This window comes from Mastigoproctus giganteus, chromosome 5 (genome assembly GCF_048544385.1).
Source record: "Mastigoproctus giganteus isolate SK-2022 chromosome 5, ASM4854438v1, whole genome shotgun sequence".
Classification (NCBI taxonomy): Eukaryota; Metazoa; Arthropoda; class Arachnida; order Uropygi; family Thelyphonidae; genus Mastigoproctus; species Mastigoproctus giganteus.
The window spans coordinates 80,305,321-80,318,200 of record NC_143579.1 but is presented as its reverse complement, the minus strand read 5'-3'; the positions used below and the strand labels follow the sequence as shown (position 1 = coordinate 80,318,200).

The window sequence follows — 12,880 nt, the reverse complement described above, 5'->3', positions numbered from 1 at the left end:
CATACTTATCAGCTGAAGATGTCGATTCTGGCACTGATGCTCGCGAGGTAAAACTTACTGACGTTATACCTGTCTCGTCTCTTTTTTTGTAATTTTTCCTGCGCATGAGATAAAAAATTGAATAAGTACAATAAATAATTCTATTTACATGTTCAACATTTCTTTTTTGATTCAACCAGTTCAGGAAGCACAGTTGCAAGTGCTGCACAAGCATGGGGAATTCAGACTCACATAGCATTCCGAGGAACGCAACCCTTATGTAAGTCGGGGAGTTCTTGTGTGTGTATGTATATATATATCTAGTATTATTTAAAAAAATGTTATATTGTTATTATAATATAATTATAAACAAAAATTACAATTCATAATACAAATTATATACACATATATAATTTTATTCTTTGCATAAATAAAGATCATCAGAAAATTAAAAATATACTGTACGATGGAAGGTATTTCAACACTTGGTTTTCGATGAGATATTTGTGCCTGGTTGATTTGCAGATCTTTTTGATATTATGGGGAATATTGGAGAGACATACAGTTAGTTCTCAGTATATCACGATAGTTGTGTTCCTAGAAACCCTTGTGCAATGCAAAATGGTGCAATATAAACAACAGGCTCCATGGGAAAAATAGGATTAGGTACCGGCCACCCAAAATTGAACACACATTTGTAACCAAAACATTACCAAGCACAATAAATAATCGTAATAAAATACATAAGTATTTTATTACGATTAATAGTTGTAATAAAATACAGAAGTATTTTATTACAACTATTATGTAATAAAAAATATTGCTAATGCTTTTGCTTCTATCGTAAGCAAACTTGTTTTTTGTTTGATTTTCTATCCAAACAGATGACAGCCATTCCATCTCTTCCAGTTCTTTGTGTCTTAATCTAATGGATTTTAATTACACTTTGAATTGTTCCTGCTATGAAAGTTTTTATTTTCTCTGCATTCTTTGTAATTCTCGGCGTTGCCTCATTTAGGCCTGTAGCACGTGCAATATCACGTGGTCTTCCATTTAGCTCAAAGTGTTTCACAATTTCATATTTATTTCTTTCTCTATCGACAGAGGCGGACTGGCCATAAGCCTTACCAGGGAAACCACGGTGGGTCGGAGGTCGGTGTGATTTTGGCCATAAACGCTAGTATGAGGCCACTACAAATTTTCCCGGGTAAGAATTTTGACCCAGTCCACCTCTGTTTATCTATATTGCTTTTCCTTTTCTCTCTGAATCTGTAATGTCTTCACAAGGACGCTTTTCACACCTTTTAAGTATTTTACTCATTTTTAGGGAATAAAGCACAATTACAAAATGAGGAGGCACACTTGATACATATAAACAAAGCTGTGCACGTGTGGCAACTGAATAAATAACACCATAAAGGCAACTCTGTTAACACCTCACTAGCTCACATTTTACTAAAGCACATTTCTGGGGTTACTACCATAAAACAATAAAAACAATTTCCAGTTGCGTTCCTGCTAGTGGAATCTGTTATTTTATTTTATTATTTTATTTTTTTTTGGTAGTTGTTGGCGCATAGGCTTCTGTGGCCATAATGCACCTTCCAAGGTTTTTGCAGTACTTTGATCCAAGCCCGAGGCGGGAATCGACCTTTGTTTGGGTTGCCAGGTAGGCACTTTATCCACCCGGCTAGCCCAGTCGGCTGGAATCTGTTATAAACTGGTAGTAAACTCGATCTAATTTCATTTGCAATAATACCGATAGCTGGAATTTTACGTTATTACGGTGAAATGTGTTTCCTCTTCACTGATATAAAAAACATAAATACATTTTCAGAATCTTCTCTTCATTCCTATCATGTTGCATTCAGTTGGGGTTATTCTGCATCCAACTGCCATTTCTTGTAAACACAAAGGCAAATCGTGCATAAGCGAATTCGGTTCATGTTTATATACGATATTGTTCTCCTGTTCATAAATCGTGTATGATCGAATTCGTGTAGTGTAAACACGTTATACGACGACTGACTGTACTCTCATTTCTTCCTCAATCGTTTGTAGTCTTTCCCTCTTGTTAGTTTTTATAGTTGTAAGCATTAAAAATCCTAACTCAAATAGGTAGGATGTAGAAAATTTAAACAGAATTACCAGATTTTTTTTTTTTTTTTTTTTTTGCAATATGAGGATATTCATTCTCCATCTCTATCCAGAATTTGTCAATAGATACTTCTCTGTGTTAATTTCAAACTGCCATCATTACATATTTTCATTAATTCCTCCTGATCTATGACACTGAGCTTAGACATGCTTCTTGATTAGACCGGGGTTTGAGCCCGTGCCCACCAAATACAGAGGATGCGGAAAGGTCAGAGAATGACCATCGCATATCCCTGGATATGGCCTTAGTTGCTAATGCTCCTAAAAACCAAATAACAAACAAACAACTGATGCAATAAATGGGTTTCTCAACCATAGTCCTCAGTATGTAAGTTTGTAAAATAGTACGGCTTGAAATTGATGCAGTAAATGGGTTTCTCAACCATAGTCTTCAGTATGTAAGTTTGGAAAATAGTACTGAGTGTTTTTTTTTTCCACTGCTACAAGAAGCTCAGAAATCAATGGTATTATTTCTTTATCCTTAGTTGTAGCAACATGTGGAAACATATCCACGTTGCTTCCCTTCACCATGGTGACTCACAAGCTTAGCTTATTTCTCGTAACTTTGATTCTGTCAGTTGAAGATGATATTTTCAATTTTGCCTTGCATGCTGGAATTAACCTTGTTTAAAGTTTCAAAGTTATAAACTAAATACGACGATTTGGCATGCCAATTACATCTGAAAGTAACATATAAAATTCTTCTTGCTTTTCAATGACAAAGAAAGAATGGATCTTATCCTTCAGTTCAAGTACTTTGCCTCTAAAATACCATCTTGCTTCCATATGAAGGAGAAGATTAACATATTTTGCCCCAACTTCTTCACAAAGCTTGGCAAAAAGATGTGATTTAAGAGGCTTACTTTTTATATATTTAATCATTTTCACAACTGTGTCTAGATCATTTTTAAGACCCTTCTCAGAGAAGGGTCTTAAAACTTTGGGTCTTTTTACTTGAGGCAAAGCTAACCTGAGCCTGGACATGCTATGTCAAAGCATACACCTCCTATACAACTTAGCTTCATAGTGATTTCAGATATACTTTTCAGCATTGAATGTTACTGATAATGAAATACTGTAAATATGGGGCAATATCTAGCAACATCCTTAATCCTGGCTCCTTGTGTTATGCTTGTCTGTAAACAGAGAAGCTTTTAAAATATATGCTTATACTCAGGAGGGTATTAACACGATCTTACTGTATTTTTGTGGCATCGATTAGATTTGAACATACAACATGCTGTCCATTCTGCTCTTGCTATAGCAGCTGAAGTTCTACCAATTAAAGGAACATGTCTGGGTAAATCACATAATTTGCTCTTTCTGCAGATTTATGGGTATTTTTGGCTCCACTATTAAAAGAATGAAATTTGGAATACAGTAAAAAAAGCACTCAGCATTTGGGCAGATGCAGCCATTGTAGTGGGTTGTCTCCACTCTACTACCAATAGAAACTCCTAGTACAGATTTGAGCACTGATTTCATTTAATATGACTAGTTGAAGTAAAAAAAAAAAAAAAAAAAAAAAAATTATAATATGAACTTTTGAAAATCCTTAAGAGAGTCTTCTAATGATGTAATATTATCAGAAGGCATTTCTAAAAGTTAAGTTTAGTCACTCTCAAGCATTCAGTTGTGACTTGTATAACATAACACAGCTATTCTGCACTGGATGAAAGGAATTATGAGAATTTAATTTTAAGTAAAATAAGCAAATTATTTTACTGGTATGTAATTGGTGGAAATATGTTCTTCCTTACAGCCAAATGCTGAATATAACAAACTAGCTTACTTAACCTGGTGGTTGCAGCCAAAAATAGGGGTAGGTCGCTTGATATCTTGAATTGTGCTTAAAGAATGCCAATATTTCATATTTTCTTAATGGATTACAGTATTTATTGCATGTACTTCTAAATTTTAAAAAAATTAAAAATTTTAAAACTTATGGATATGTATTTTACAGCTTTTATTGGGGAAAAAAAAAAAAAAAAAAACCCTCCTGAAAATTGTAAAATAACATTGATCTTCCATTTTCCACTTAAAAACATAGTTTAGTGCACATTATTACTTATTATTATATAAATAATATTAAAAAATTTAAAAACATATATTCAATACTATTAGTTCTATTTTCAGTCTTGTTTCAAAATTTATTTTAAATATGGTGCATTTCATAGTACATGAAATTTGAAACTATGTATCTTGCTTCCTGCAGTATAGCAGCCATCTTGAGAGAATATCAGATTTCATTTTCTTGTATCTTGACTGTGAAAATAATACTCTTCAAAAACAACTAGGGAAGGCTATAGATGTTTAATAAACTAGTTGGAGAAGCAAAACTGTAATTTAAAACTATAAACGAACACAGCATTAGTGTTTGTCAGTAACACACCACTCTTCAGGCAAAAAAACCTAAATAGTTGCAAAGGCAGGTCACCTGACAGATTCTTGCACACAATTTCTGTATGAAAAAAGAAATTCAAAACTACTGCAGTAAAAGTTTATTTAGGAAGATAGAAAAAATTTTAGATTTTTAATCATTAACAGTTAATACAGAAATGTTATTTTTGAGAGCTACATGTCAGGTGACCTACTACTACCACAAAGTTAAAATTTATGTCTGTATCTACTTTGGGATACTGTTAAGTCAAACCAGACAAAAAAAAAAAAAAAACCTGATTTAGTAGAGAGTATGAAATGAATTTGGCAAGTTTTGAGAGCAGTGTTTTATTCTTACATAATCTAAATACAATATCTGGGGTCCGTTAAGGTATCTAAAAAAAAAATACATAAAAATCATTTTTAATGCATTTTTACAGGTTGATGATAACCTAATAATTTGGAGGATGTTTGGGATACCAATCATTTTAGCAACAATTTTTATATTTCTGAAAAATTATTTTAAAAAAAACACAAAAATATTTATTTTTCAATATAATATTTCCAAGTACAGCTCATCTGAATACCAACTTACAATTCAATTAGCTTTAGAAGTAACCATTCTTCTATATTCTACAAGAGCTTTGCCAGAAACGTGGCAGTTAATGGTAATTGACTTGAAATTAAAAATTGAATTAATATTCTCTTAATTTATGTAGTGATTAATAAATCTATTCTTTTAAATTATTTTAGGAGGGTGTCAGTCCTTTGTGAGTGATTCTTCTCATACTGTTGATAACACAGAGGCCATTTCTTTCAACTGCTCATAAAAACCCTACATTTGTGTATACATTACAAAAAAAAAAAAAAAAAAAAAACAAAGTTCAGGTTCATTCATGCAATGTAAGAAGAAATCAGTTTCCACAAAAATACATATTACAAATTAACATGTGGTCCAATACAAAAGTCTCTGCGGGCCTTATGGACTAAGAGAAAAGATTGCCCTCGGATGGGAATTTTGATGACAAATGAGACAAACCGTTTTCTACTTCTAGATTATATGTATCCAATAGCAAAATAATGTAATACTGTGTGAATAATACATTGGGTGACCACTGTTAATGTTAACAATCAATAAAACATAAATAGATTCATATTCATGCCACAGATGCAGTAGTTGAGAACTTTTGTTCATAGGTTTCAATAAAATGTCATTAGTGAGTTGGCTGTATAATAATTAAAAGTGTGGTTCTTTGTGACTGCTATTTTTGGCAGTAACAAAAAAAAACCACATTTTTAGTCTGACAATAATAATTATAAAATAAATGAAACATTATGGATAGTCCACAGAAACCTAACATTGTTCTTATGGACTGATAAAAAAACATAACTGAGGCTAATTTGGCTGGTAATTCTATCCTTCTCTACATGGCTAATATTTTTTCCCTCTATGGATAAGCACCTTCTAGAGCTACATGTTTTTTCCATCTATGATAAGCACTTTCAGGCATTGAGTAGAACTCCAGGCTTCCACTTTATTGTCATCTTTCTTATTATAATAATCTCTTCAATTTAGGGAAGAGGAAAAAAAGTCTAATAGTGAGAGGTTAGGAGAATAAGGTGGATAATTCAGATTTTGAAAGCCAGCTGTAACTGAAAGTGCACTATGAGAACAGTCTAGCTCCTATCATTGTTAGATAGGAGGTCAATGACTTTCTGTATCTCTTAGCATTAGCAGAAAAAATTTCACCTATCCATTTGTTCCAATTCTTCCTTGAATTTATATAAGCTCTTCAACTTGATAGTCTTAACTTTTCCATGTGTCTATAGTACTCTAGTGATGCTGTTGCCTTTCTTTGGAGTCCCAGAAGGCTGACAACATTACCTTGTAGTAGTAGAGGCAAGAAAGCAAGCTTATGTAGCGTCAGCCAAAAAAAAAAAAAAAAAAAACATTTCACACATCCATTCCCTCTAAATGTTTGTCCAGTTCCTCCTTGAATTTATTTAAGCTATCAACTTCCACAACAACAACAACAGATGAAAGTTTGTTCCAGCGATAAACTACCCACTGGCTTAAGGCAAATTTTCAAACATATATTCTACAACTGTCTTTCCTCAATTTGAATTCATGCCCCTCAGGTTGTAACCTGAGGAAGAATCCCATCAGAATTGAGCCCACTCAACTTATTCAAGGCCTCATAACCTCAATCATATCACCTCGCAGGTGCCTAGTCTCCAGACACTGCAATCTGCAGAATTAAGCCTTTCTTGATAAGAGGACCCCTTCATTCCCCTCACCAATCTTGTTGCCCTTCTTTGTACTCACTCAAGCAACTCTACATCATTCCTAAAATGAGACCACCAGACACGTACGCAGTACTCAAGGCATGGCATAACCCTTGCCTTATACAAAGGGGTAATAGTCTCCTTTTCCCTCCTAGCAAAATTCCTGTATATCACTGTCAGGAAACTTCGAGCAGCTCTAGCAGCCCGTCTGCACTTCTCAGAAAATTTCTTACCTGATTGCACAATTACTCCCAGGTCTTTTTCACTTTCTACCACCACACATATTATGTTTCTCTGGGGTTACTTCTACCCATATGCAGAACTTTACATTTGTCAATATTAAATTTCAGTTGCCACTTCTCAGTACCATCTGTCCAACTTTTCTAGATCCTGTTGCAGTAACACACTGCCATTAACAATCCTGCCTTTGTTTCATTTGCATACTTGGACATTAAGCATGATATAGCTTCATCAATATCATTGATAAATATACAAAGCAAGTGGGCCAACACCAAACCCTGGGACAATTCAATAATTAGTCCACAAAGAACAGTATCCAATGATTACTACTCTCTGTCTTCTCCCACTCAACCACCCTTTTATCCATTGTAGCAACTTGCCCTTAATACCATACTGCTCCAATTTGTACCGTAGTCTTCCATGCACAACAGTATCAAAAGCTTTCCTGAAATCTAAGTATATGATATCAAAATTATTTTTTGCATCCAGTTCCTTTAACTACATCATAGTATCCAATCAAATTTGTCAGACAAGACTTTCACTTAACAAACATGTGTCTGAATCATTACTGCAGTCTTGTCTAGATCATCCTACAATGCTTCTTTAACCAGTGACTCTGTTTTTTCCCTGGAACAGAAGTTAAACAGGTCTGTAATTACTTGTATCACCCTTTGATCCCCCTTTGTGAATTGGGGATATGTTTGCACATCTCCAGCCCATGGGAGACTTCCCCTGAGTCCAAGGATGCTCTCATAATTATGGTTAAGGGTTTGCTTACTTCCTCTGCCAAACTCCTTTAATATAACTGGATAGATGCCATCCACCCCAAATTCCTTCCTTATGTTTAACGTCAACAATTTCTCCTGCACTTTGCACTCAGTTATTACAAAATCATTAAGCTCTCTCTTAGAGTTTAATAAGCTTCTGTCTTCCAGTTCCCTACAGAATTCCTCACATGTGAATATAGATTTAAAATACTCATTCTGAGTAGGATCATCAACAGTCGATATCAAGTGGACTAATCTGATTCATCCTCTTCCTTCTAGAGTTTATATCAGAAAAGAAGTTCTTGCTATTTTTCTTAGAATCCTTTGCCAAAGATTTCTTGTAATCTACCTTCACTTGCCTAAACTCCTTTGTGACTTGATTACAGACTAGCTTATATTCTGATAATTTATATGCATCCCATGCATTTTTTTTCTCTGTCACAAGTCTCATTAGTTCATGACATCTATTTAGGCCCAAACCTTGAACAGTATTTCTTAATTGGTATGAAAAGCCTAGTAGCTTCCAAGATTATTTCCTTGAATGCTTCCCATTTAAAATTTGCTGTTGGTAACATCATCAATTGGTACGACTATATTGAATTTAAAAACTGTCTGAGAATACTGTAGTCACCTTTGTGAAGGCAAAAACCCTTTCCTTTAATGGTAGTTATATCTTTAAGTAAATCCCACATCACTTTGATCACTGCCACCTAGTGGTTCCTTTATCTGCAAATTCTTAATGCATGAACAATCAGTGCTGATAACGAGATCAAGAGTATCACGCTTTCTCTCTCTCTCTCTCTCTCTCTCTCTCTCTCTGGTTGCTTCACGGTGACCAACCCACAAGTTCCAGTCAATATCTGGAGAGTTAAAATCACCCATTATAAGACATTCTGATTTACTGGCCCACTATTTCTCTGTACAATTGTTCATTGTACTCATTAGAGTCATTAGGCCTATAACACATTCCTACTCTCATTTTTGCTTTGCCAGTGCTTATGTCACACCAAACTGACTCAACTTTGCACTGTCCCTATGTCAACTGGATGAACTTCTTTAGATTTGTGTTTCTTAACCAAGAGCATAACCCTTCCTATCTTTTCTGTACACATTGTATTCCCCAAATTCCAATTCTGCACTGCTTCTATCTGTGTGACACCACATGTCTGATATCCCAACATTATCCATCTTTGAGGTCTTAACCAGCACTTAAAATTTATCAAATTTATTTACCCTTCTAGTTAAGTGTATCCTATCCCTGTAGAAGCAGTCTCTTTTGTTAACAATCATAGACCACACTGAGAAAAATTCTACCCCATGAGCCCTGCACAATCTCTCCATGGCTGAATTGACTGACAAGGCTCTCATCATGTACTCCTCTATTGTATCTGCGCAGATTTGCACACACTTTCAAATTTAACCCTAACACACGACTTTTTTTTTTTTTTTCAACATTGACCTGTACTTGTTAAGTAAATCTGCAGATCTCTCACTCTTAAGGTCATTAGTGCCAACAATATCACCTTTTGTGCCCTTAAAAGATATTTGCTCTACATCATCAACTTTTATTCCTGGCAGACATACCCTGGTCCTATTCCAGATATCCTTTTTGCACAATATATTACCGTCTCCCTGACAATGGAGTCACCGACAATAACTAGCTCCTATTGGACAGTGCATTCTTCCTTGGAAATTGCCGCTGTGTTGCCTGATGCATAAGAGTGAGCTCTGGCGTTGAGTTCGGCAGCTTTGATGGGTTCCCCACTTTAATAGCTTCAAGGGTATTTACCTGACTCTCTTCAAACTCAGTTTCACGAGAATGCTGAGTTGGTGCCTAATTTCTTGACACTATTTGCAACTAGCACATCATCCTTGGCTAGGTCATGTCCTGTTCCAGAAAGTTTCACAAACTTGGGGGAAGAAATGGGGGGGTTCCCCCAAGTCACAGCACTCCTGCTACTTTGTGCCCATTGCTTCAGTGCATCAATACTACACTAATCCAATAGATTCCTAAATGCAGTGATGTGTATTATGCTATCTACTTTTACATTACAGCTACCTATTTACAACAATTAAAAATTTGAATTTCCTACAACTCACTCTGCTTTTGAATTAACAAGGTTTTACCATTAACAAGAGTTAAATGAACCAAACTGTAAAGCATACAAAAGTGGTTCAAGAAGTAATGCAGGATCATTTACACAGGAATGCAGTTATACTGCAGCAACAGCATCGAATTTTAAGGGGCAATCATCTGACCAATATGACTCGTTACTATGACACAGTAGCAAAGGAACTGGATGCAAAAACAATTTTGACATCACATACTTGTGTGACTGCATATTTCTGAAGAATGCATATTTCAATTATTACAAAATCATTAAGCAACCTGTTACAGTTTGTAAAACTTCTGGCATTTTCCTCCCTTCCTGTATTAATGCAGATGCAAAATACTCTCATTCAGTTTGTCAGCTACTTGAGCAGGATCATCAACGGTCAAACCATCGATATCAAGTGGACCAAACTGATTCATCCCCTTCCTTTTGGAGTTTATATAAGTAAAGAAGTCCTGGCTGTTTTTTTTAGCATCCTGTGCCAAAGATTTCTCATAATCTGCCTTCGCTTGCCTAATTTCCTTTTGTGACTTGATTACAGACTAGCTTATATCTGCTATAGGCTTCTGTATCACCTGATAATTTATATGCATCCCATGCATTTTTATTCTCTGCCACGGGCCTCATTAATTCATCTGACATCCATTTAAGCCTGAACCTTGAATGGTATTTCTTAGTTGGTAAGAAAAGCCTAGTAGCCTCCAAGATTAAGTCCCCGAAGTCTTCCCATTTAGAATTCACCGTTGGTCCCACTGTATAGAATTTAAAAACTGTCTGAGACTACTGTAGTCACCGTTACAAAAACAATAACCCTTGATGGAAGTTACATCTTAATGGCAAGTTAGTTTTTGAAATAATTTTTAGTTTTTTTTTCTTATTTTAATATACTGAACCAGTTAATATATAGTTTGAATTCCTATAGTCACGTAGATTAGTTTATTTTTGTATTTAGAAAAGTATTTGGAAAGCTACAGCTTAATATTCAGATAGAATTAGCTATCAATATTTTGGTGAAAACTAACTTTCTTTGAGTAGCTTAAATTTAATTTCACTAGTGGTTAAAAGTTTTGTCAGCAGTATAATTTCTGTAATATATTATAAGTTTAAATTTGTAAAGTATTTGGAAAGCTACAACTTAATATTCAGAAACCCATTGTTATCAATATTTTAGGGGAAAATTTTTAACTTTCGTTCGGTAGCTTAATTTTAACTTCTTTAATGATTTAGGTTTTGTCAACGGTTTAATTTCTGCGATATTTTGTTAAATTCTGTGATATATTATAAATTTAAGTAAAAAGATCACCTGAAAATGTCACAAATCTATGCCTGCTAATCAATTAGAACCCCGTTCTAATCAAGAAAAGCGTGTGCTACGCACTGTTGCTCCTGCCCACCTGGCTACGGAGGCAGCCCCACATCTGTGTAAGGCAGTGATAAAATCTCGGAGAATATTTTGATGAAAAATTAGTATAGTTGTTAATTTTGATCATTGCATGCTAAAAATTTTTCAATGCTTAATAAAAAAATCTTAAAATACTTTGTAGTATATTGGTTTTTTTTTTTTTTTTTTATATTAAACCTTACCATTGTCATAGCTAATTTCAAAAAAAATTGTCGTACACTGCGATTCCTAACTTTAAGACAGGAGTGTGTGTGTGCAAAAAATTCTGGGACATATTCTAAGGTCCAAAACGTGGGGGGGGATAAAGTGATATAAGAGAGCATTCATTTCTGAATGTTATGGAGCTATCTACAGCAGCATACAAAAAAACTGCATTTGCGAATTTTGCAAATAATGTGTTTTGCGCTGCATTGTAGGTTTCAAAAATATTCAAAATGCATTTGTTAGATAGGATATACATATCTCTGTGAATGAAATGCAATAAAAATACTCTGCCTAATATACCTAATTGCCATAAATATCTTCCCAAAGGGTAAAATGCATAATTAATGGAAATATGAGAAATGCAAATGACAATCAAACATACATTTTATTGCATTTAAGTGTACAAACTGAAATGAAAAGTTAACGTAATAGTATTATGTACTGTAAATCAGCAGGATAAGTCCTCAATATTTTGTTGTTCCTCCTCGAGCTGCAATTACAGCCTTGCAACGATGTGGCATAGTTATTCAACTTCTGGATATCCGGTTGCCCAATTTTATGATACCATGCCCTTACAATGTTCACCTGCAGCTGAATCTTACTTGTTGGCTTCTTCTGAGCAATCTTAGACAACATTATGTACCAGCAGTTTTCAATAGGGTTCAAATCTAAACTCTTGCCGGGCTAGTCCAACACTGTAATGCCAGCATTTCTGAGGTATGACTACACCTTAAGGGAGAAAAACAAGGGAAAACATTGGTGTAAGTATGTTTTAAGCCTTGTGAGACAAGAAGACAAACTCATCATTAAATCTAAATAGCATAAAATGTACCAATTTTGCTGTGTTGCAAGGTGCTGAGTCCTGTTGAAAAATGCAGTTTTGGACATGTGTGGTGATCCCTAATAACGGGTTTCAGGCACTCTTACAAGATAGCAGTGTAGGTTTCTGCATTCACCGTTACATTAATAAACTTAATTCACCCCACCCCTTTGCTTATTATGCATCCCCAGACCATCTGACCAGCGGGGAACTTTACAGTCTGTGTTATGCAGTCACAATGGTATGCCTCCGATTTTTGTCTTCTGACATATTGCTTTCCATCCAAGCCATGCAGGTTGAATTTCGATTTGTCAGAAAAGATGATGGTGTCCAACTGCTCCTTTGTCCATGAAACATGCGTTTTAGCCCAAGCAAGTCGCTTCTTCATATGTTGGGTCAACAAAGGCTTCTTCTTGGCCAAGAGGCATGCAGACCACATTCCAAAAGTCATATTTGGATAGTTCGTGCAATTGTTTCAACACCAGAGGCCATCTCCAAGTCCAGTTTTAGATCAGGAGCACTAGCATGGCGA

At 35.0% G+C, this 12,880-nt stretch overlaps 2 protein-coding genes across 3 annotated transcripts in view; one reads left to right on the top strand and one right to left on the bottom strand.

Moving 5' to 3' along the window:
- LOC150085522 (ran GTPase-activating protein 1-like) overlaps window positions 1-3,948 on the top strand; it is a 384,391-nt gene extending 380,443 nt beyond the window's left edge. The window contains exon 16 of the mRNA XM_090374091.1: window positions 3,899-3,948. Coding sequence (XP_090230217.1) covers window positions 3,899-3,923 — 25 coding nt within the window. The 3' untranslated portion in view covers window positions 3,924-3,948. The remainder of the gene's footprint in view (window positions 1-3,898) is intronic.
- A 995-nt stretch (window positions 3,949-4,943) lies between these two features.
- Window positions 4,944-12,880, bottom strand: part of LOC150085521 (COMM domain-containing protein 6-like) — a 128,728-nt gene continuing 120,791 nt past the window's right edge. Inside the window, exon 8 of one of the 2 annotated variants that reach the window (XM_090374095.1) lies at window positions 4,944-5,350. Coding sequence is in view for 1 of the 2 variants with exons in the window: in XM_090374093.1 (XP_090230219.1) it covers window positions 5,300-5,350 (51 nt within the window). In the remaining variant the exon portion in view is untranslated. The remainder of the gene's footprint in view (window positions 5,351-12,880) is intronic. The other variant, XM_090374093.1, reaches the window with a different exon arrangement.